Source organism: Pelodiscus sinensis, chromosome Z, assembly GCF_052426305.1.
Source record: "Pelodiscus sinensis isolate ZL-2025 chromosome Z, ASM5242630v1, whole genome shotgun sequence".
In the NCBI taxonomy this organism is placed as follows: Eukaryota; Metazoa; Chordata; order Testudines; family Trionychidae; genus Pelodiscus; species Pelodiscus sinensis.
Window position 1 is genome coordinate 5984725 of NC_143085.1, and position 23559 is coordinate 6008283.

The window sequence follows — 23559 nt, forward strand, 5'->3', positions numbered from 1 at the left end:
GTCCCGCTCCGAGGGGAGGGAATAGCTCAGACCCCCCCCCGGAAGGGTCCATGTCCCGCTCCGAGGGGAGGGAATAGCTCAGACCCCCCCCCCCAGGAAGGGTCCATGTCCCGCTCCGAGGGGGGGGAATAGCTCAGACCCCCCCCCCCGTAAGGGTCCATGTCCCGCTCCGAGGGGAGGGAATAGCTCAGACCCCCCCCCCCCGGAAGGGTCCATGTCCCGCTCCGAGGGGAGGGAATAGCTCAGACCCCCCCCCGGAAGGGTCCATGTCCCGCTCCGAGGGGGGGGGGAATAGCTTAGACCCCCCCCCCGGAAGGGTCCATGTCCCGCTCCGAGGGGAGGGAATAGCTCAGACCCCCCCCCGGAAGGGTCCATGTCCCGCTCCGAGGGGAGGGAATAGCTCAGACCCCCCCCCCCCAGGAAGGGTCCATGTCCCGCTCCGAGGGGGGGGAATAGCTCAGACCCCCCCCCCGTAAGGGTCCATGTCCCGCTCCGAGGGGAGGGAATAGCTCAGACCCCCCCCCCCCGGAAGGGTCCATGTCCCGCTCCGAGGGGAGGGAATAGCTCAGACCCCCCCCCGGAAGGGTCCATGTCCCGCTCCGAGGGGGGGGGGAATAGCTTAGACCCCCCCCCGGAAGGGTCCATGTCCCGCTCCGAGGGGGGGGAATAGCTTAGACCCCCCCCCGGAAGGGTCCATGTCCCCGGTTCCCGAGCGCGCACCTGCCCTCAGCAGCCCCTCGGCCCCGCCCACACGCCGCCTCAGCTTCCCTAACGCGTCTGCGCCAGGCAGCCGGCGGCGGCGGCACGTGAGCGTGTTGTGGGCACGTGACCCGCGCCACCGGAGGCCCCGCCCCCCGTGCGCGAGCAGGCTCTGAGCGGCCTCGCCTTGGCGCTCGGTGCTCGGCGTTTCGCCCGGTCCCCCCCGCAGCGCCCGCCGCCCGCCCCCCCGCGGCCATGGGGCCTGCCCGCCGTCGGCGCCCGAGCGCGGCCCTGTGGCGCGGCCACTGAGCAGCGCCCCCGCCGGGCGGGGACCCCTTCGCTCCGCTCCCCGCTTGCAGCCGCCGCCATGTTGGGCCGGGAGCCGCAGCGGGGCCGCCACTGAGCCCCGGAGCCAGGGACGAGGAGGAGCCGGGGCCTGGCCCGCGCCGCGCAGCTCGGCCGCCCGCCCGCCGCAGCCATGGCGGAGCAGACCTACTCCTGGTGAGCGGCGGGGCGGGCGGTGTCCTTGGGGCCGGGGCCGCGCGGCATCGCTCGGGGCGGGCCCAGCCCCTCCCCGCAGGCAGCGGGGTCTGCCGAGAGCTGTCACCGCCGGGCCGCGCGCTCCGCCCGCCGCGGGGGGGGTGGTGGCCGCGGGACCCCCCACCCCTCGATCGGCGGCACAGGTCTCTGCAGGTACCGAGTGCTGCTCCGGACCCCTTTCCGTAGCGGCCGGGGGCCCTCGTACCTCACCTGGGCACGTCCCTGTCTTGCCCACGAATCGCCTCCCAGACCTAAAGTCAGGAGGGAAATGGGGTTCCTGTCGTGCCTATTAATCCTCCCTCACTTGAGCTCCAAACCCAGCTCCGGATCAGAATAACTCCCTTGATAGGAGAGGGGCAGTGTTTTGTTCTTTGTCTGTCTTTCTTTCCACCTACTGATCCTGCTGTATAAAGGAAATTAATAAAAAGAAAAGAAAACAGGATGAAGAGGCCAGTTCCTGTGTGAAGTGGTATGAGAGAGCCTATGAGAATGGGGGCAATCTTCTGTATGCCCTCCTCCGCTGTCAGGCTTAGCTGGCATTCAGGATTCTACACTTGACACAGTCTGCTTTTGATTATTTCGAGGATTAACAAAGAAAATAGCGCAGAGAATGTAGTTGTGTGAAGATGCCAAAGGAACAGCTGAATTGCCAGAAAGAACGGCCTGGCGCTTCGCTCTTCTACATTTTAAGCTATTTTGTTGTTGTAGAGCTGAGAGTGGTTCTCATTTTTTCTGAAAGTTTTCTGAGGTTATTATTAAGAGACACATTAATCTGAGGTCTATAAAATCATGAGTGGTGTGGAAAAAGTGAAAAAGGAAAGGTTATTCACTTATTCCCACAATATAAGAACTAGGGGTCACCACATTAAATTAATAGGCATTAGGTTTAAAACACACAAAAGCAAGTTTTTCTTCACTCAGCACACAATCTGTGGAACTCTTTGCCAGAGGATGTGATGAAGGCTAGGACTTTAACAGGGTTCCGAAAACAACTAGATAGATTCATGGTGGTTAGGTTCATCAATGGCTGTTAGCCAGGATGGGTAGGAATGGTGTCCCTATCCTCTGTTTTTTTCTAGAGGTGAATGACAGGGGAGGAATTACTTGAGGATTACCTGTTGTGTTCCTTCCCTCTGGGGCATCTGGTTTTTGCCACTGTCGGCAAACAAGGATACCATTGGTCTAACCCAGTATGGCTGTTCTTATGTTCTTAAGGGGGAAAAACTTGAGCTTTTGACCTTAGAATGTACTATATGAAGAGGAGGCATTGCATTTATTCATTGAGCAAATGAATAACCTTTAAAGTGCTACATAGTTCTGTTTTTTGTTTCACTTAGACCAGACTAACACGGCTGCATCTCTGTCACGTTTCTATTAAGTGCTTCTGAGTATCTTTATCAGTGCCTTTGGTTCCCTTTCAGATAGGTGCAGTTGATATTTATATGTTCTATTTTTAGAATAATATTAAAGATAATCATCAAAATAACTTCAGTATTTAATCTGACGGAAATTAATTTTTCTATAGCCAAAGTACATTAAGCAAGTGAAGCTGAAGATGGGAGCGAGCTGGGATTTTAACCACATGCTAGATGAATAGAGCTATGGCTCCCTGTGCTATAGCAGAAAAACACACAAGTCTCTCAGCAGATTGAGTAATTTGGTTTTAACCTCTATCCATTAATATCCACAGTATCACGGTTTGCTTTCAGTTGATATTTGTGGCTTTTGTCAACATAATGTGAGAAGAATGACAGATGTGGTTTGGAATTGAACACTTGTATTTTATAGCTATTGTCACTTCTTTTCTTGCAAAGCAACTAATTACTGATCACTTCAATAAAAAAATCTCTGGATTTCTTTATTTTTGTATGGTAATATAGTTCTGTTCACAATTTTCTAACAGTATCAGAAGTATCTGTGGTGTTAAGTAGAAAACTAGTGTGTCTTTGGAAAGCCATTAAATAGGAGGTGCTGCTGTGCTCTTTCACAGTTGGTGGTTCATTTCCTCTCCATTTGCTGGATCTAAACTTCTTTTTGTGCTTTAATAGGCAACTTTATCCAGGCGAATGAATTTTCTGTCCCATAGGATAACATAATTTCTCTGACACGTTGGATATCTGCCTTTGACAGCAGCCAACATGATGCTTTATGGGATTTTTGGTCCCATTTTCCCATGTACCCTACTGGACAATTGTAGGTGTAAGGTGGGAGGTATGTGGCTTTTTTTTTTTTTAACACCAATGGATCTTATTTCCTGTCCTGAAGCATAATATTTGATCACCTCATCTTACCATGTCTAACTATCAATGTTGTTAATTATAGTCACTTAACTTTGTAAATCCAGATAATTCAGATTCCGTTCACACAGTCAGTTTCTAGATTTCAATGTGTTTATATGAAGTATATTTTAAAATCATGATTACAAAACTTGGTTACAGGCCACAAACATTGTCTAAAATGATTTATACGGAATGAGATAATATAATATAGCTCTAAGATTTCAGTTGGTAGAACAGTTAATTTGTAAGTGGTGGGAAAATTGTAATTTTGATACTTGAGTATTTTATTCCATTGTTATTAGATATAAAGCTGAAATTTTATTACAAGTTTTCTTTAATTTGTTTTAATTTTACCTGCATTTATGTTTTGCTGTGATTCCTTTTCTTAAAATTAGGGTCAATATGAAAAGGAAGGTTGACCCGCTTTTTATCATGCCTTTTAAATACAACAAGTGCTCTCTGATTTTTCTTCTTTAAACAAAGATTTTATAAAAATAGTCTCAATTCTACACAGAACAGTAACCAACTCTTATTTTTCTTAGAGCCTTTTCAGTCTGCTGAATTGTTTCTAAATGGCCAAATAGATGTTAGTATTTCAAAAGTGGTGTACGATTCTCAGGATGAGTAACAAGAATTTGTTTTCTGGTGTGACTATAAATAGTTTTTTCCTGATATGCAGTATTGAGCCAGTGGCAGAAGGAAATATTATTTTAAAAAGTGTTGTATGAAAATGCTTGCTAATGGTGAGTGGGGAGACTTTCTCTGCCAAGTGATTGCAAGAGTTGAATGTAGCTCACAGGGGATGTAGTTTGTTCCTGTGCTACTGCTTAAAAATTCTGAAAGGCATTGAAATTGAATTGATGCAATTTATCATTGAATTACTGTGGAAATTCATGAATGTCAGAATTATAAGTTTAATCCTGCTATGGTGAAGGTGACAGCAAAAGTATTTCATGGGAGTGAGTAGAAACAGAGTGGCAATTTCTCCAAACTGTCTTCCAAGCCAGGAAGTCGGTGTGTTTTCAGACTGTCTCATCAATCAGAAAGGAGTTTTACCTCTTTGAGAGCACCAGGGAAAAGGGAAAGCGGCTGTTCATCATAGTAACAGCTGGGGTGTCTGAGACAGACATTAATAGTTGAAGAAAATTCTAACTTCAGACATACATATAGTCAGTGTCAATGTAGAAGAAGGGAATGAAGGCAGCAGAATCTGTGGATGGTAACTTTGTGAGAATGTCCAGGCCTGCCTTGTTTCCCAGCAATTTGTGTTGTAAGGGGCACGCTGTTCTCTCTCTCCAGGGTACCTCCATTAGAGATGTTGACAGGCAGGTATTTAATTAATTGAGTAATCAATAAAAATTCTATTGGCTATTTGATTAGTCTATGGGCAGCTTGGTTCAGTCCCAGCTCGTGCCAGGTGCGGTACCAAACCTTCTGTGACTCTGCAATTTAAAACATAGTACAGGCTGGGGGACAGGTTGCTTGGCTCCAAATGCCTTTTAAATTGCAGAGCTATGGCAGGGTTTGATCCTGCACCCAGCATGAGCTGGGACTTGAGCTGGGCTGCTTGCCCAGCCAGCAGCAGTCCCTGTGAGCAGTGGTCCAAGCGGGGAGTTGGGACTCCTGCAGTCGGGCTGCTGCCGCAAAGCAGCCCCTGTCTGCAGGGGTCCCAACTCCCTGCTGGGACCCCCTTTGGACAGAGGCTGTTTTGTGGCAGCAGTGTCTCAAGGCTGCAAGGGGAGGGATATGCGAGTGGTCAACTACTCCCGTACATACCTAGTCTCCATTGGATCCTTCTTAGGAGGGAAAGTAGCATGCATTTCTTATTTATCTCTAGTAGAGGTATGAATGGTTAACCTGTGGGCAGGGACTGCTCCAGCCCTGCTGTGCTCGCTGTAGTGTTGGTGGGGAGTGTTTCCAGTCAGGTGGGAGCAGCCCCTGTCTGCAATGTGCCTTGCCTAGCCAGAGCAGTTCCTGTCTGTGATGGGGAGGCAGCACCAAACCTGCCACAGCAACCCCCTACTCTCCCTGTTTAACCTGTTAACTGGTTAAACATAATGTTTAACTGGTTAACTGAATAACTAGGATTTTAATCCCTAATCTCTAGTTGGTAGGTCTTTTAATTTTCAAGTCCTGATGTAATTTCCCCCTTTTCCTTACTCACTCTGGAAATAGTCAGTTTTATTTCTTTCTCTTTGAGACTGTAAAAGGTTCTCCAACATTTGGTTTATATGGAAGACGAGGAGCATAAGGGACCAAAAATGGTCTTTCACCATTAGCCTGATTAAAAACAGAAGTATATTTCCTATAACTTTAGCCTCGTCCTCTCCCAGTACTATGGCTAAGTGTAATATAGAGCATTCTAAAAAGTCTCAAATGAATAGCCTTGTTAGTTTGTAACTTTAAAAATGAGTAGTCCTGTGGCACTTAGAGACTAACAAAAATATGTAGATCATGAGCTTTTGAGAGTAAAATCCACTTCATCAGATGAGTTGGAGTTGAAATAGCAGAATCCAGGTTTTTTCTTTCGCTCACACTCACAGCAAAAACAGTTACCTGTCAATTGTAGGACCTGTGTTAATGAAGCTAATTAAGTGGGCTAGATGTGTCACATTCATAGCTTTAGATGTGAAAATGTGAATGTCAAAGGCAGGGGAAATTGGCTTTGTAATATGTTAACCTATTAATGTCTTTATTCAAGCCCAGGTTAACAGTGTCAGATTCGTAAAGGAATTCCAGTTCAGCAGTCTCTTTCTGCTATTGGGTAGTGAAATTCCTTTGTAGAAAAACGGTAACTTTTAAATTCATGATTGTTAGTTCAGATAGGTTAAAACAGTGGTTCCCAATCTTTATTATGCCTAGGACTAGCAAACGCATTCAGAAATCTTTGGCAGGCTGGCAGCATTTTTATTTGCATATTTATTATGCTCATAATGACTCTGCAAATACTGTGTTGCATGACCACCTAGCCTCAACCCAGCCCTTTGCTTCCCTTTGAGTCCCACCCCTACACCTCATGCCCTTTAATTGTTTAAAAAAATCTAATCTTCATTTAAAAATAGCAATGGAGAATCTATCAAAATGCCAGATATGTTGTTTTAGTAGTTAATTACTCTCACTGTTAAAAATTGATCTTATTTCCTGTCTGAATTCAACTTCCAGACTTTGAACTGTTATGTATTATAATCTCTGTGCTTTGGGTGTCCCTAATTCGGGCACACCTGTGGTACAGATACTAGCAGGCAGAGGTGGAACGGCTGTGTGTGCTACTGCTCAACCGCACCCACACCCTGCAGCTGTGGGAACTGACAGTGAAGTGACACACTTTGCTGGAGGCTGTGGAGCAGTGGAGGATGTAGAGTGCCAGGTAAGCACTCCATCCCCCTCACTCGCTCCTTGGCCTAGCAAAATCTTTAATCCGTCAAACCCTGTTTTCCAGGGTTGCTGGATTAAAAGAGGTTGAAGTATACTTTACTAGATTAAAAAGACTAGACTGCTGCCTCTGATACAGAGGTAGAGGTAGGGGACAGGTTGGAGCCAGTGCTGGTGGGGACCCGGCTTGTAATTGCTGAATTTTTCAAGTGGTTACACATATACTCAGTGCTTTTTTTGTGTTTACCAAAAAAAAAAAAAGGTGCTGGTACTCCAGGGGAAAAGTTGAGCCTTGACTGGAGGTTCCAGTACTGAGTACCAGGCCCTATCGTGACAAAAAAATAGCATTGCATATACTTAAATGCTTTTAAACATTCCTAGTATCTGCTAGTCACAGGTCAGAAAAATCCTGTCAAACTTCAAAAGTGGAAAACGGCATCTGACCAAGCACACGCATCTCCAACACAAGTGATACCTTTGATTAGTTACTGAATTTTTACCTATAATAGTCATAGCCCTTATACTTTTATTCTGAATCCAGATATAGGAAACTGCTGCATTGTGTTTTCAAACTTCTTCAGGCCAATTAAAATTAATCTTCAGGTTTTGCTGACGCTTATGATAGCAAACTTTTTTAGATGTGAATACTCTGCATGAATTGGTTTCATATTGAGTAAGGCTTTGGGCTTGATTGTTAAGATTTGTATCATGAACAGCCTTTCTTTTCCTTTCACAATGAGGAAGCAGAAGCCTTTTGGCACTGTAGTTGACTAGCCTAAGATGAAGCTTGAGATCAAGACTTAACATGTTCTCTGAAAAAAGCTGAATAGTGTTCCATCTAATTTTTTCCACCCACATGCTGAATACATTTTATGTGTACCGAGGCATGTACTGATGTGCACCACTAGTGAACACATGCTGCCGGCTGTGGGCACTCTGCTGATCATCTGGATAGTACCTGAATCTCTCCTGGGTGGCTTTCCAAGCACACAGCTTACAGCAGGGTTAGGCAATAATTTTTGATGGGGGCCATTACAAGATTTTGGAAAGTGGTCAAGGGCCACACACTTCCATGATATTAATGAGGAGATCTGGGGTTTGAGATGGAGGTTGGGTGCAGAAGGGAGTTGGAGGCAAGGGTTTGAGGTGCAGGAGGGAGACTGGAGTCTGAGAGGGTGTTTGAGTGAAGGAGGCAGTTGTGACCTACAGCAGGGGACTGGAGTGCAGGACTGTGGGATGTGACCTAGGGTAAAAAGGGATTGTGATCTGGGTCAGGAGATTGAGGTGCCAGATCTGGGAGCGAGTATGGGTGAAAGAGGAGGGCAGAGGGTTGAGTATGTTGATTGGAGGGGCAGTGGTTTGGAGATGGGAGAGGCTTGGGTGCCAGAGATAGGCTCTGGCCAAGAGATTTACCAGCTAGCAGCCAAACCTGCCTGCCTGCCTGTAGAGCTAAGGCTTATAGAGGTTAAAATGTTTCACAGCCTGCCAGCCTGGTCATGTGCTTGTGTGAATAACTAAGCTGAAGAGAGGGGGCATAATTCTTCTTGGCTGCCTGTTATTTAAATAGGCAGCTCCTGTTGGCCCGTTTCTGGCCAGAATCCATCCTATGGGATTATGTTGGGGTTGGGGACAGTTCCTGAAGCTTTCCCCTTCCCCTCCAGTTTTGAAACAGAAATGGGGCCCGGCAGCTGCATTTGAGTGGGGTGCAGGGCTGCAGGGCAAGCAGGGGAACCTGCCTTGAGGCTTCCCACTGCCTCTGTAGGCCGGATCCGGCCTGCAGGCTGTATTTTGCCCAGGCCTGGGTTACAGGGAACACTGATGCTGAACTTGGGAACAAAGAAGTGGAGAAGATAATAATGAGCAGAACAAAACAAAACTGTCTTCAAATATGTCTCAAAGACTAGACATTACTTTTTATCTTTCCTGCAATAGCTTGTGAGAAAGTATCTAACTTTCTAAAATGGTAAACTAGACTTCCAAGAACCTGGAAGAAGGACAGGTCAGATTCTGATGTCATTGGTGTGAAACTAAATTACTTTTTTAGTGCTTAAGTTGTATTTGATAGATAACTGAGAGAATAACATCTTTGCTATGATGTTTAATTGGCCAACCAAACTTTTATTTCTAGTCATCTCTCATTTGCTTTTGGTGCCTATTATTGAAATACCCCATGAAAACCTAATTGATGATTATGGTGGAGTCTCATCTGTTTGAGGTCAGATCAATACAGGAACAAATAATAATTACATATGGGTATGGTGACCATATTTTCTGAACCAAAATTAGGGACATGTTAGCTCCAGCTGTGCTCCATGTGGTTCCTGCTGGTGCTCCAAGGCAGCCCGGAGGTGGAGGAGGTGGTGCCACCAGACCAGGATCCTGTGTGGCAGAGGTAGTCCTGTGGGGAGAGAGTAATAGGGAGGGGCTGTAAGCCACTGGAAATTGGCCCAGCCGGCCACAGGCAAAGCTCAAACGGAGCTGCCTACGCACCCCTGCTGCGGGCAGGGGGAAGAGGCAGGAAGAAGAGGAGGAGGTTGCTGTGCTGTGCGAGGAGCAATGGCATGTTTCGGCACCATTTCTTGGTTGCTTCTTCCCACAACTGGTATCCCCATCAAGTAGTGAAATGTCCAACAGGGCTTTCTGGGACATTTCACTACTTGATGGGGCACTGGGACTGAGTATTTAAATTTGAGCCTGTCCTAGAAAAATCAGGACGTATGGTCAGCATACATATGGGACAGACAAGGTTGTCCATCACCACTGCAAGCTGTTAGTCTTGCTTTGAGCTGTTTGTATTTGCCACATAAAGTGTTAATGTGCCCTGCTTCAAAGTAATTACTAACTTGTCAAATCTGCTGATCTGTTGTTCTGTGCTCAGCTGTTGCTTCTCAGTTGCTAGGATCCACCTGAAGATCTTTTATATTTGACTTCATTGTAATCGAGTGAGCCAAGGGGTTGCATCCCTGGCCATATTGGCAAATTACTATTGATGGACCTATCCTCCATGAACATATATAATTATTTTTTAAACCCAATTGTACTTTGAGCCATCACAATGTCTCCCAGCAATGAGTTCACCATGTTGATTTGTGCATCGTGTGCAGGACTTATTTGTTTTAAACTTTCTGCATGTTAATTTCATGGTGTGACCTTTGGTTTTTGTATTAGGGAAGAGTTGTTAACCCCTTCACATGTTCCTCTTGCCATTTTCCACTACTCTGGCTATCATGAATGTACCAAAGGACAGAAATACACTTTTCAGGATGAATAAAAGTGTCTAGTCCCTCATGACTTAGTCAAAAGCTTTAGTGAAGTTAACAAACACTATATATAAAGACCAAGTTTAGTATCTAATACTGTTCCTGAAGTATACAGACAGTGAAGAGCATGTATACAGTGCTCTACCCTGACCAAAATCCACGTAGAAACTTTCCGCAAGATAGGGGGTAGATATTTAAATGTGACCTGTGCAAGAGCTTTCCCAGCACCAGAGTAGGGAAATGTCCTGTGATTATCACGTGTTGTACTTCACCCATATGTTTACGGAGTATGGATGTTAAATTGTAGTTATCTGACTAATTGTGTAGTCGATACAATTTGTATCGATTATACAATTAGTTGATAGGACCATTTTGCAGAGCCACAGTTGGGGGTAGCTCCAGGAACCGGTTTGAGCTGGGACTGAGTAGTCTGGGCTTGTGCTGACTATAGGAGCCACTTGCACTCGGGCTCTGCATTTTAAATGTAGTAAGAACTGCTGGGCTCTTACTACATTTGAATGTAGAGGCACAGAGCCCCGGACTAGTGCGAGCTGGGACTGCTCAACCCAGCACCTAATGAGTCCAGCAGCCCTTGTTCTCAGTGACCAGCCCCTGCTTGGCGGCTGCTACCCCTGTCCATGGGGGTGGGGCCAGCTCCCTGCTGGGACTCCTGTGGACAGGGATTACTGCCAGAGCAGCCTCTGTCCACAATGAGCCTTGGCCCACTGTGGCCAGAGGATGCTTCGCAGCAGTCTCCCCTAATTCCCTCCCCCAGGAAAGGTCACAATGAAGCCAGTGCTGGGGGAATGGCTTTTAAGCTGGTTCGTCCCAGCACCAGCTCCTGTTCCTGCTGTGGGGGCGGAGTGAGTAGTTGATACTCCAGTTAACTACTCGATAGCATCGCTATTATGAAGATGGACCATGTTGGCATCCTTGAAAAGCTGTAGCACTTCATTTTTGCTGTTAAATAATGTTGAAGAGCATTTGTATTGCACTGCAGAGTTGTAGCAACCTTGCTTAGATCTCTCCTGGAATGCCATCTTATCCAGGTGTGTTCCCTTGTGGTAGCTACTTTATTGCTGTTACAGTCTCTCATAAGGTATGGGCTAGTGCTAATTCTTTTTATTGAGCAATGTGAAAGGGTATTAACTGCTTCCTTGGAAATGTTGGAAGGGTGATTTGCAAAACAAACTGAAATGTTCCATCAATTGATCAAGTATTTTTGAGGTCTGTTTGAGTTGTTTGCCATCCATTGTACGTAAGGGGGTTGCACCTGGGGTCATATACACCATAAAGCAGAGAAAAAAAATCTTTGCTCTCAGTTGTTACTGTGCCACTTTCTTTTCTCGTCACTGGTTTTTAATTTTGTCTGTTCTAAAGAGTGTTTTACTCTGTTAAACAGCATTCCTAACTGCTGAATTTTTGTCTACTGTATAGGCTTGATGGGAAGCATGTAATGATTTAAGGAGCTTACATACTTTTGGGATCATTCTCATCAAACATGTTCTGATGTTTTCACTGAACAAATACAAGAACTTCAGCATCCATTTTATGTCCCAAAATATTTCTAGATTGTCAGAACATTTGAGACTTCTGTAATTCAGAGAGTTCTGACTGCCACATTTTTGCAGGCTTGAAATACTGATTTTCCTTCACTGGCAGAGTTGCTGCCTCTTCCTTGAGACCATTGACACTTGACTTTTGAATGAATATCTGTCGTCTTGTAAGTGAGCCTGACATTGTAAAGATCTCTTCAGTGTACAGGGGCGGCCCATGAGCCTAGTCAAATAGGCAGTTGCCTAGGGCACCGCCAGCCCGGGCACTCGATGATGATGTCACAGGACGCCGGGGTGCCCCATGATGACGGCATGGCCATGCAGGCGGGGGTGCCGATCACGCCTTCCGCCTAGGGTGTCAGCTGCTGCATCCGGCCTCAGGCCGCTCCTGTCAGTATACAATAATATAAACAATCCTGAGCTACTGTTTTGAATGAGGATTCCTCCAGATTGTCTTATAAATGTTGGCTTGTTCACATATTCTGTTTATGAAGACTAGGTCATACGTGAAACATTTGGAAAGCCATTAGAGTTTGTGTTACTGGCACCATGACAACCTATCATATAGTCACAAGCAACATTGGCTTTGAAATTTATTAAAATAATCAGCTTATTACATGGGACCAACTTGATACTCAGGATGTAGAAGTCCTCCTATTCTCTGGATAGATCATGAGAATGTAATTTCAACAATTTTTTCCTACTACAGTAAAACTCCAGTAGTCTGGCATCCAATTGTAGGGCACTTCCAATAGTCCAGCATCAAAATGGCAAGAGCCTAGTGCGTGAGCTTCAGCAAAAAACGAGTCACAAGACATCAGTGCATCAGCTGAACCGAGCAAAACAGGACGGGACCGAGTCAGTCTGCCACAGGCATTGTCTGATGCTGGTCAGTGCGTGTGCTACAATAAAAAGGGTTAAAAACACTTTATATACAGTATATACTGTATGTGTGTGTATAATATATAAAAAACCAGTTTATAGTACCTCCTGATAGTCTGGCATATCCAATAATCCAGCACTACCTAGGTCCCAAAGGTTCCGAATTATTGGAAGCCTACTGTATATTGTAAGGAAATTACCATTTTCCTGTAGACCAAACTAAAATCTAAAGGAAAATCAGTGACAAAATGTGTTTTGGCAGCAGTTATATTGTGCTTGTACATAACTGATTAACAATAAAAATTTTGAAACAAATTAGTCATTTATGTGGGTAGGGAGAGACAGTGTGGAACTCAAAATAGTATAATGAACAAAAGTTGGGTCAGGGCTATGTAATGTACTTTGAAAAGATCCATTTTAATAGTTTTAATAAGATTAATGAAACATAAATACTGCAACACTCCTTTTATTCTGCCAGTGATGCTAGCATTGATGATCCTTTTCTTCCACAACTTCTCATGAAGCCTTTATGTGTGGAATGCTCTTCCTGTGCTGGTGGTGTGCTGAGCTGCTACACTCTTCATTCATATTTCTTCAGGAACTCTGTGTACCCTGTGAAACAGGAATTGGTCTTTCTGTCCAATGGAACCACCATGATGTGTACATTCCTAAACAGACTAACTCTGTAATTGTAGTATTGTAATTATGTTCTGTGGTTGGTCATCCTCACTCAGTCATGTTTAAAATTTGTAAGCTCCTTAGAAGGAAACGTGCTTCTGTTATGGCAATTAGAAAAAAAATCATCATCGTTTTAAAAATCAAAGTAATATTTTATGAACCATAACAAAATGAAATAGTCCTCCAATGCCATGCCACCACAAACATTCAAAACAGACAAATATAGCAAGAAAAGTACAAAGAAAGTCTCTTTTTTGGGTATGGGCTGAGGGTGGAGTGGCTTTTTAAAAGGACATATTTAACTTTGGAATATTACAGGAACCATTATCCTGTGACTTTAAAAAAAAATCACAACTTTATTTTTCTGTAAGGGCAAACGTTAACAAAACAATTCCTTGATGTGCAGTCTCATAAATAAAATGTATCCTTAATGCCCAGTTTACCTATGCAGACGTCATGTGCAATATTATGTGCAAACCTATTTTATGGCATAGAAATACTACCAGTACATAATCTAACATTATAATAGAAACTAAAAGAGGGATATGATTTTTTGGAGCATTATTGACCTCTCCATCTTTTGTTGTATTAAGTTATTTTCATTTCTAGATCTCTGTCTGGGCTCAGTGAGCTTCCTTTGCTCTCTGGCTGGTTTGGAGACTCTTGTTTCTAGAAGATGATTTCCTGTATGTCAACTGTTGCAGTTGGTTGTAAACAACAAGAATAGCTCCTCTCAGGCCCCCCTATCCCAATGTTATTTAAATACATGTTGGATCTCCTTCATGCAACATCCTCAGCACGACAGGTACCAAATGAGGGGTTTTGCTAGACCAGGGGAGGTCCTTCCCCTCCTGACCTGTGCTAAACCACTGCCCCCTTCCCCCGGCTTGGGGCTGCAGTGCACCCCATTGATGCTTGGCCAGCCATCGCTCCTTGGGTTGGAGGTCCCCAGCTCCCGTGGGCCCCACTGCTGCTGGGGCTGGAGTTCTATGGCTGGGGCTGGAGCTCCCTGTCTGACACTGGAACTGGAGCTCCACAGCTGGGGCAGAGTTTCCTGGCTGCCATAGGGCAGGAGCTCTGTGGCCAGTGCTTCCTGGCTGCTATAGGGCTGGAGCTCTATGGCCACGGCTGGTGCTGTGCAGCTGGGGCCAGAGCTGTGTAGATGCTGCTGGCCTCCTGCTGCTATCCAGCTCCTGAGGCCAAATCTCCCCACTGCACCGCCCATTGTCTCCCGTACCACATGGGCTCCCAGCTGAGTCGCCACTCCTGCCCTGCGGCCTGGATTCGGAGTTCAGTGAAGATAAACCCTTACAGGTAAAGTGAGTACAGTTTGTACCTCCCTTAACCAGGACCATAGATGTTGCCCAACCAGAGTCCTGGTTAAGGGAGGTACAATGTGTACTCACTTTACCTGAAAGGGTTTATCATCACTAAAATTTAGTCCAGACTATCCTAGTACTGATGTCCCCATCTGAGGTCTGAATAACTGCCCTCTACAATGATGCTGTACTGACCCATGTGGTGGGTTGGATTTTTGATGGATGAATATTCTATGGTTCTCAGTAGTACACTAAATTAGACTGCTCTACAAATTCCTTTGTGGAGTGCTCTCTTCCACCTAATATGAAGCTGATGTCTAGGGTGGTGACATGGGAAGAATATTTCATTTGAACAGTTTGTAAATGGAGTTATCGTTTGTTAATGCAGTCAGTTCTGAAAGTAAAAGCAAACAGCTTTTGGTAGTGAGAACTTTTAAGGAGAATGCCATTAAGGAATTCAGTGGGCAAATCAGTGATTTGTACTGCACCCAGTTGACCTTTCTGCCTGTTTATGCAGCAGAAATGGCTCAGTCAAATATGGAGTTAAAATGCTCAACCAGTGCAGGTAACTTGAATATAGAAGAAGGGAGGAAGTAGACAAGTGGGGAATTGTGGGATAGTATTGAGGACTAATAGCACCCAGACTCGATTTGCCAAGTAACCTCGTCGCTAGCTTGGGGTGAAACAAAATCGGAACTCCTGCCTGCTAGGTTCAGTTGTGTGGACAGAAGGTGTATGAGGAGAAACATTCAAAGTTATACTTCATAGAATCAGTACACTCGAATTACCTTGCTTCAACTAGTCTAGCTAGCTACACAGAATGATTGAATTAGCAGTTACTTAATGGATATAACTCAAGATGCTCATTGCATTACTAGTTGAAATGTCAGCAGCATATCAGCATCAACTCTTCCCTCCCCCTCCCCCACTTAGACTAGCTAGCTTGAGTCCAAAACTCCACTTAACTCCAGCTAGAGACTTTTGTGAACATACAGGAGTCAGATTAGGGACAAAATTTGAGTTACACCTCAAGCTAACAATGCAGTGAATGCAGCTAATTAATTTCTTCACGCTCTCTGGGCTCAGGAGCCAAAATCTCTCTTCATACTGGGTCACTCTTGAAGCCTGCAAAGATGCAGTTCAGTCTCTTTCATCTGAAGAGTGAAAAAGTATATCTCTAACTGGCACCAACAATATGTTTCTAATATTTTAGAGTTTTAGGCAGCATTTAAACAGCTTCTGAACTTGTCTACTCTTGCTGAACTTTCTGTTCAATTCCTTCAGTTTTTATGTGTGTATTGTTTGGTCTAGTAGACTAAATAAAACATTATTTTCAAGGCTGTTAGGACATACTGCAGTTGGCTCTGAGCATGTGATATATTTTCCTTACTTGCGTTTGGTTAGTAGGGACAAAAATCAAACTTTTCACAGTAATAGAGATGTAGCTGTGTTAGTCTAGTGTAGCTGAAACAAAAAACAGGACTATGTAGCACTTTAAAGACTGACAGGACTACATCTTGTTAATCTTTAAAGTGCTACATAGTCCTGTTTTTGGTTCAAACTTTTCACAGTGAATGACACCAGATTTTATTCTAATTTTACACCAGCTATAGCACTCATCAGCTTCAAACATCAGAGAGCTGGCCTACGGTAGAAGGATAGGTCAGCTTAATTACACAGCTCAGGACGGTGAAAAATTTGACACCCTGTGTGATGTGCTTAAGCCAATTTAAGCCATGCTGTAGACATTGCACATTTTATTGGTCAGGGTCAACCAAAATAAATGTGGTGGCTCCACCATGGCAATGGGGAACACAGGCCACTAGTCTCATGGATGTGGGAGGTCACTTTGCAGTCTTCCCTTTCCCTGGGACATGGTGGTGAGGCTGAACCTCATCGTGTAAGGGCTAAGCTTGCCCCAGAAATACCCTGGGGCCCTGCTTTTCCTCACCAGGCACAATAGGGGTGGGCAGGAAGGTTCAGCCCTACAGGATATACATGTGGAGGAGCTTAGTATGTGTGGGGGATAATGATGTGGGGTAAAGAGGTTTTTTGTGGAACCATCTGGCTATGGGTGGCTTGGTGGGGGGAGTAGGGGACGAGAGTCCAGATGCGGTAGGTTTCTGGGTGTACAGTGGCTTATTGGGGATGCCAGATAAGGGATGTAAAATCCTGTTAAATTGGGACTGCTTTGGCCGGCTGGAGTTGCCCTGCCTGCAATGGGCTGGGAGCTGCTTCAACACCGCCCTTCCACCAATGGCTAATCCATTAAGAGAGAGTCTTATGGGTTAACCATTCATATCCCTAATCCAGATGAGATTAGGGAGAGTGAGATTCTGCAAAGGGATTCAGGTGAAGGGGATAGGTGCTCATTGAGAGAGTGCCTGGGTGTAGGGGAATGAGGCTTTTCTAAAATTTGACAACATCTGGGTAACAAAGCCAGAACTTAGCTACCTCGTTGTTTAGCAGTGCCATCACAGGGTGACAATGAGACCACCCTTCACAGAATACTTTGGAGCCTATAGCAAAGTGCTCTGGATTGGGAGCCAGCATACCTTGGGTTGTATCTTGATTTTTAACAGAGCTGATTCTACATCTCTATTATGTCAGTACAAAGTCGTCTTCATTTAACCATATTGAAACTAGGCCAAATCTAGGATTAAGGATGTTAAAATGCGGTTAATTGACTATTTGACTAGTCAAAAGACTATATTTCATAGAGGCAGCAAGAGGGTGCGGATATTGACTAGTCAAAAGACTGCCCTACAAGCTAATGCTTATCAGGTAGTCGACTAGTCTTTAACATCCCTATCTAGGTTGTTTTTTAAAAAGTGTGTGGGGGGGAGGAGGAACATGCCCACAGAGAGATGTGGAAAATTAGTTTGTTTTTTCCTAAAACAAGGACCTCTGCATGTGTTTTGATTTTCTCTGGTGAGGATGTGTTATTGGGGATCCAGGAGTAAATCAGTAACAATGTGGTGTTTCTAGGGAGCAAGGACCCTCCAGGGAAGAGAGAGGCCCACAGTGAGGGCAAACAGTCTGGGTGTCCAATAAATACCACATTCCACAGCCACAGCAAAAAAAGCTCTTCAAGAAGACCTGCAACATTTTAACTAAGGTGGCATTTTAGACATCAGATCTTGGGGGGAAGAATGCTGTCAGGAAATTCTTAAGTATTTGGAAAAATTACAGACATTCATTTTACATCATAGTAAAGCTTGTGAATTGTATCAAATGCCTATTAGTCAAGCATGGTGCAGGACACATGAATGTATACGTAAATAGCAAAAATGGTGAAACCTAGCCCCTCATTGCTGGAATGGAGGAACAGGCTGGGCCTTGCTGTGGAATTTCATTAACCTTGTACTTTTAAACTTGAACACTCTTCCTAACTGTTGCAGGAGTAGGAGACTTACGATAGAATCTTCCTTATTTCCATCTCTTTCCTGTGGCTGTGAAGGACTGGATCATACCCTTCCTCTAGCCATCTTTTTGGATTTACACATTACCTAACTGCTACTGGTCTAGCTTTCCTAAACAATAGGAGCATATCTCCATTTTCATCACTTTTTCTGTTATAATAGGGGTACTGAATAAGTGAACATGAAAAGTCTTATCAGTTTTCCTAGCAGTGAAATCTCTGAACAGCAGCAAAAGGCGGTGAAGTGATTTTTAGATTTCTGAGGAAAATATTGCATACATTTACATTAGCTTCATTTTCACTAGGTAGATTTTGCAACCATATGTCTACAAACATTTTAAAATAAAATTAAAATTTTGTGGGGAAATTGTGTAGATTGCATGTTCTCCCTCCATCCCCTGGTTGCCCAGACACTAGTTCCTACCTGCCAGTGAGTATTTTAGGCTTTTCTGTAGTGCTTGTTGACAAAATACTCAAGCACTTCACAGATAAACTAAATCTTTATACTCATGTTCCAAATGCCTGTCTGACCTCTCAGATCTAAGTAGATGTCTTGCAGCATACTCAGAAATCAGATTTTGGCTCTGCCTAATCTTCTCTAGCAGTTTTTCCATAAAAGAGCCACGAGAACAGAACTCATATTTCTTGTCTAATTCTGGGCTTTGTTAGCCACATTGTTCCAGAAGGCTTCAGCAGTCTTGGGTTATGGAGAAGTGATCAGTGATGCAGCTAGATTCAGATAGGTTGATAGCAATGAAGATCAGGATCAGGCTGTGGAACTGGTACTGGGAGCCAGAGCAGGGGGTATAGAGCAATGTTTCCCAATTTTATTTGGCCATAGAACCCATTTAAACTCGAAAGAATTTTGTGGAAGCCCTAATAACAGTCTTATATATGGAGCTGAAAAAGCAGACCACAAACAAGTATTATTGTTATGTACTGTAGATATGTAGATTAATCTGTCATAGTCAATTTATATTTGTCACAGTTACATTTTTAAATACAAAAAATCACATGACTATACTGAAGTAAAGTATTCACGAGAGCACTGCCTGCACACTCCCATACAAGCAATTGTTTTGACAGCTGAAGCTTCGACTTTGTCCAATGTGGCACTAGTGTATTCATATTTAGTCACCCACGTGATCCACGCTCCCTGAGAATTAGTACAGGGATTTACAGTGGTATATAACAGGCAATCGCACCACTGACTGACTGTGCACGCAGCGCTGAGTAGTGACTCTCTGGCTAAGCTGGCATTGCACAGAAACACTTATTGTGGCAAACACAAATGAAAATTGTTTTCAGTAAAATTCATAAATGCTTAAATATTATTTTTTTAATCATAAAATGTTATTGTAATGGAATTTTCTCACGGAACCCTTGTTTTCTCTTCGCGGAACCCCAGGGTTCCTCAGAACACCATTTGGGAAACACTGGTATAGAGCATTGCCATTGTGCTTTTAGGTGTTGTCTTGACCAGGATATGAAAGTATGTTGGACTGTCAGCTGAGGCACTGAAAGATTAAATTGCTTGACCAAAGTTGTTATGATAGATGTGGAAATAGAACTCAGTCTTAACTAGCTGAGACTTAGGTTCTGTTTCTAGCTCTGCCACTGGTTAAATCACATACCAGTAAGAGAACTGAAGTATTGAGAATTTATTTATAAAATAGAAATACTGTCTCTCCTGGTGCTTTAGAAATCCAAGGATACAAAATGCATTACATGCTAAGTATTAATTTGTATTAGTTCTATGATAGTTATATATAGGAAAATAATTGAACTAATGAAGTTCTTATTTTTCAAGCTTGGTTCCACCATTGTGTTATGTTTTGACTTGTCAGTACAGGCAGTCCCCGGGTTACGTACAAGATAGGGACTGTAGGTTTGTTCTTAAGTTGAATTTGTATGTAAGTCGGAACTGGTACATATTGTAGGGGAAACTCTAGCCAAACATTTTTTTTAGTTTTGGATAGCATAGGGAAAGGTTAACTCCCCTCTAATGTTTGTTTTGCTGTCTGTTCCCCTGTTCAGAAGATTTCACATCTATTTCTGTCCCTGTGACAAACTCAGGACTAAAGGAGTAACTCATCAAATACCAAACAGCCCTGCACCATGCTTTGAGCTAATAGCTTTATTTCCACACACCACCCAGGGTTCTAGGAGGAGGGTCCTTTTTTTGCTAACACAATGAGGCCAGCACTTTGTTTGTTTTGGTGGAGTCTTTGTTCGCCCAGGGAGCCCAGCATGTATGGGGGAGGAGGGGCGGAGAGGCTGCTTTTGTCTGCTGTTCGGCAGCCTGTTGCTCAGGGGAGGGGGCAGCCTGTTGCTGGCAGAGGGGTGGGGGGGGCAGCGGGCATGGGGAGGCACTTTTCCTCTGCCCGGCAGCTCTGCGGGACCCCAGTCGGAGCCGGCCCGAGGAGGAGGAGGATCCTAGGACCCAGGTGAGCGAGACCCGGGAATGCTGCTGCGCATGTGCGGGAGTTGCCTCACCCCGTTCGTATCTAGGGATCCGACGTAAGTCGGATCCACGTAAGTCGGGGACTGCCTGTAGTCCCATTCCATACAATATTTAGGGCTCAGTGCAAAAAAGATGAATCATTGGAATTTTCAGATTCATAACTAATAGATTGTCATGTAATATTATAAACTCAGAATTTCTCTAAGGTTCTGTATCTACTGATTGTGCAGCATTCAGTATCAGTATGTTTTCAGAGTGTAAAATCATATGTTCATATAATGTAGGAATGGAAGGACTTCTAGCGGTCATCTAGTTGTCATTCCCCACCCTCCCCCCTGTGGTGAGACAGAACGAAGTTTACCTTTTTAAGCACAAGATGACTTTTTGAATTTGTCAATCCAGGATCTACCTCAAACCCCAAAATCATTGCCCTGCCTCTTTCCCTGTGGCTCTGCACCTACACCATCCCTTCTCCGAGCCCCCACCCTGCTCACTCACTCTGTGGAGATGGGAGACATGGAAAGTGGGGGGACACCCTGACATCAGCAACCCCTCCTTCCACTTCTTCCACCCTGCACAGTAAGCAAGGAGGTTCCTGGGGGCAGCTCCAAGACATGGCAGGAGCAGCACAGCAGTGGGTGGAGAGGCAGTTGAAGGCAGCCTCCCAGCTAGATCAGTCAAGATCACCTGTCAGAAGCTCCAGGATCTATCAGTAGATCCTGATCTACTGGTTGGTGACCACTGGTGTAAGGGCTTTTCTATACGGTTATTTAGTTCAAGGAAAGCTGCTGGGTTGTAAATCTAATTTGTGCTAGTGTGCTGCATGCTTAGAATGTGATTACACTTGCACTATTAGTTCTCTGGTGTTCTTGTTGAAAGCAGAGTTGACAAACCCTAACTCTTTCTTAAACTTCCAATGATGGGATTCCACAGTTTCCCTCAATAACCTATCTCCGTGTTAATTATCCTTATGTTTAGAAAGGGTTTTTTTCCTGATATCTATGATCTAAAGCTTCCTTTCTTCAGGTAAAAGTTATTACTATTTACAGGTGGATTTGGAAAACAATTGATTAACATCCTTTTTTAACAGCCGTTAAGAAATGTGAAGACTGTTATCAAGTCACCCTTTAGCAGGGTGAACTGATTTAAATCTCAGTGATTTAAGTTTCCAAAAGAAAGAGCAAATCAGAATTATGCAGTGCTGCTGTTTACCAGGATGATCTCCTTTCTGCTGATGCAGGAATGGAAGGAAACAATATTGATAGGGGCTGCCTTAGGAGAGCTGAATTGCCTTTCAGTATGTGTTGCCAAAATAGAGCAGTCTTTCTCTTGAGTTCTTGTCTTTGATACCCATGGATCATCATAAAACACATTATAAAATGCATATAATTCTGCAGTAATTTTTTTGAACCCAAAGTAAAGCTATGAATGCCTTATAATGGTCTGAGAGCTACTTGAATGTCTGCATAGCCTGATTTGGGCAGTTTACTGTGTAAAACTCAAGTTTGCTAAAAACGGGGTATTAATGACTGTGTCAAAGTGTTTTTTTCCTACTACCATTTTTTTCAGTATCTCTTTCACCAGTAAACATGCCTATCATGCAGTGTTTATTTTTCTTTAAATCCTTCAGGTGCAAAATATCTTGAGCAGGGGTACATTGGACTGGGAAAGGGCAAGAAAGGAGGGAGAGCGAGTAGTAAGCTTGGGACATGGCACAAGGGATTGCCAGTACCCAGAGAACAGTCGCTTAAATCCCCTTATGAAGGTGTATTGTAGTACAGTGCATAATACTTCATGACACAGCTCCACTCTGTAGTATTTTGTGGGTGGCTATCTGTATAGCAATCCACATGGGTTTCTTGTGCAATCTCTGAATCTTCCATGTTGTACAGTTCTTGGCTACCCATGAGGATCTCCTGGTCAGATCCCTTGGTAAATATGGTGTCAAGGCAAGGGCAAGTTCTTACTTTTGTGTAGAGTGTTTTGTTGAGAGCTGTCCATCCCATCTTAGGTGTGGTGATGGCATAGTTTATTATCAGTGCTGTCCAGTTCCTCATAGTATGGGCAGGTGTTTGTAACATTACTGGAAGTCCTTTTCTTATCCCTTGCATTCCAATACTTTTACTGGAGCTCCTGTGCATTCACTTGACACTGGAATGCCTTTTTTTCTTCTTCATTTTCTCTAATGTCTTGTATATGACTATATTCTGACAACACTTTTCCAGATGGGATTGGACATGCAGGTCTCCAAAGAGAAGAATCAAATCCAGGAGCTCTCTAACATTGCTATTGTAATTGATATGCAGTTTTGGGGGTGTGCACACCTCACTACCTAGATTCAGTGGAGCACAATCTGGCTCAGGTCCAGCGTTTAATTGGAGGGATGATGGAGTCAAGATGATTGAGGCAGTGGAGGGAAAACAGGTACACATAGTCTGAGCCATATGTGAGGCAGTGCAGTGGGAGGGCTGCCAGAAGCAGAGTTTCTAAAAATATGGCCATGTGAACCTTAAAGTAAGTAAGCTCACTGTACAGTGGAGCTATTTATGTTACAAGGAGGATTGATTACTGTGCTCAGAAACGTCACATGATGAATCTGAAAAATGTTGAGAGCGTGCAAGACATTTTAAGGTGAACAAATTAAAGTTAATCCAGTGTAACATGTTTGGGGTACTCAAGACTCTTTTGAGGTCAGCTCCTATTATAGGAAGTAGTATAATTAACTGTTAACATTTCTGTCTCAGTGTGATGGGAGGGGAGAAACAAGTACTTTAGGCTAGTGTAGAGGGGATTTGTGAGGCAGATTAACAAATAGGAAACAGTCCTGGAAGTGACAGCTCAGTTTCTTCTTCCTAGTCTCTCTATATGGCTTTACACCTTAAGCAAGTTAGTTGCTGAGTAAATATTTCAGAATTTTCTGTATATTGTAAATCTTCTTAATATCCATATGTTTAAAAGTGGTGTGACATTTGGGGATTTAACTAATTTTGGAGGATTTCAGTCAAAATGTTCTCAGATTAAACTCATATAGTTGCTGAGTATTTTGATTCTGTGAGAATATTCTTCAGGCTAGCTAGGTTGGTGCAAAG

The 23559-nt window shown here is 44.1% G+C and overlaps 1 protein-coding gene across 1 annotated transcript in view; it reads left to right on the forward strand.

Moving 5' to 3' along the window:
- Positions 1-855: 855 nt before the first annotated feature.
- SPPL3 (signal peptide peptidase like 3) overlaps positions 856-23559 on the forward strand; it is a 112041-nt gene continuing 89337 nt past the window's right edge. Inside the window, exon 1 of the mRNA XM_075898071.2 lies at positions 856-1200. Coding sequence (XP_075754186.1) covers positions 1178-1200 — 23 coding nt within the window. The 5' untranslated portion in view covers positions 856-1177. The remainder of the gene's footprint in view (positions 1201-23559) is intronic.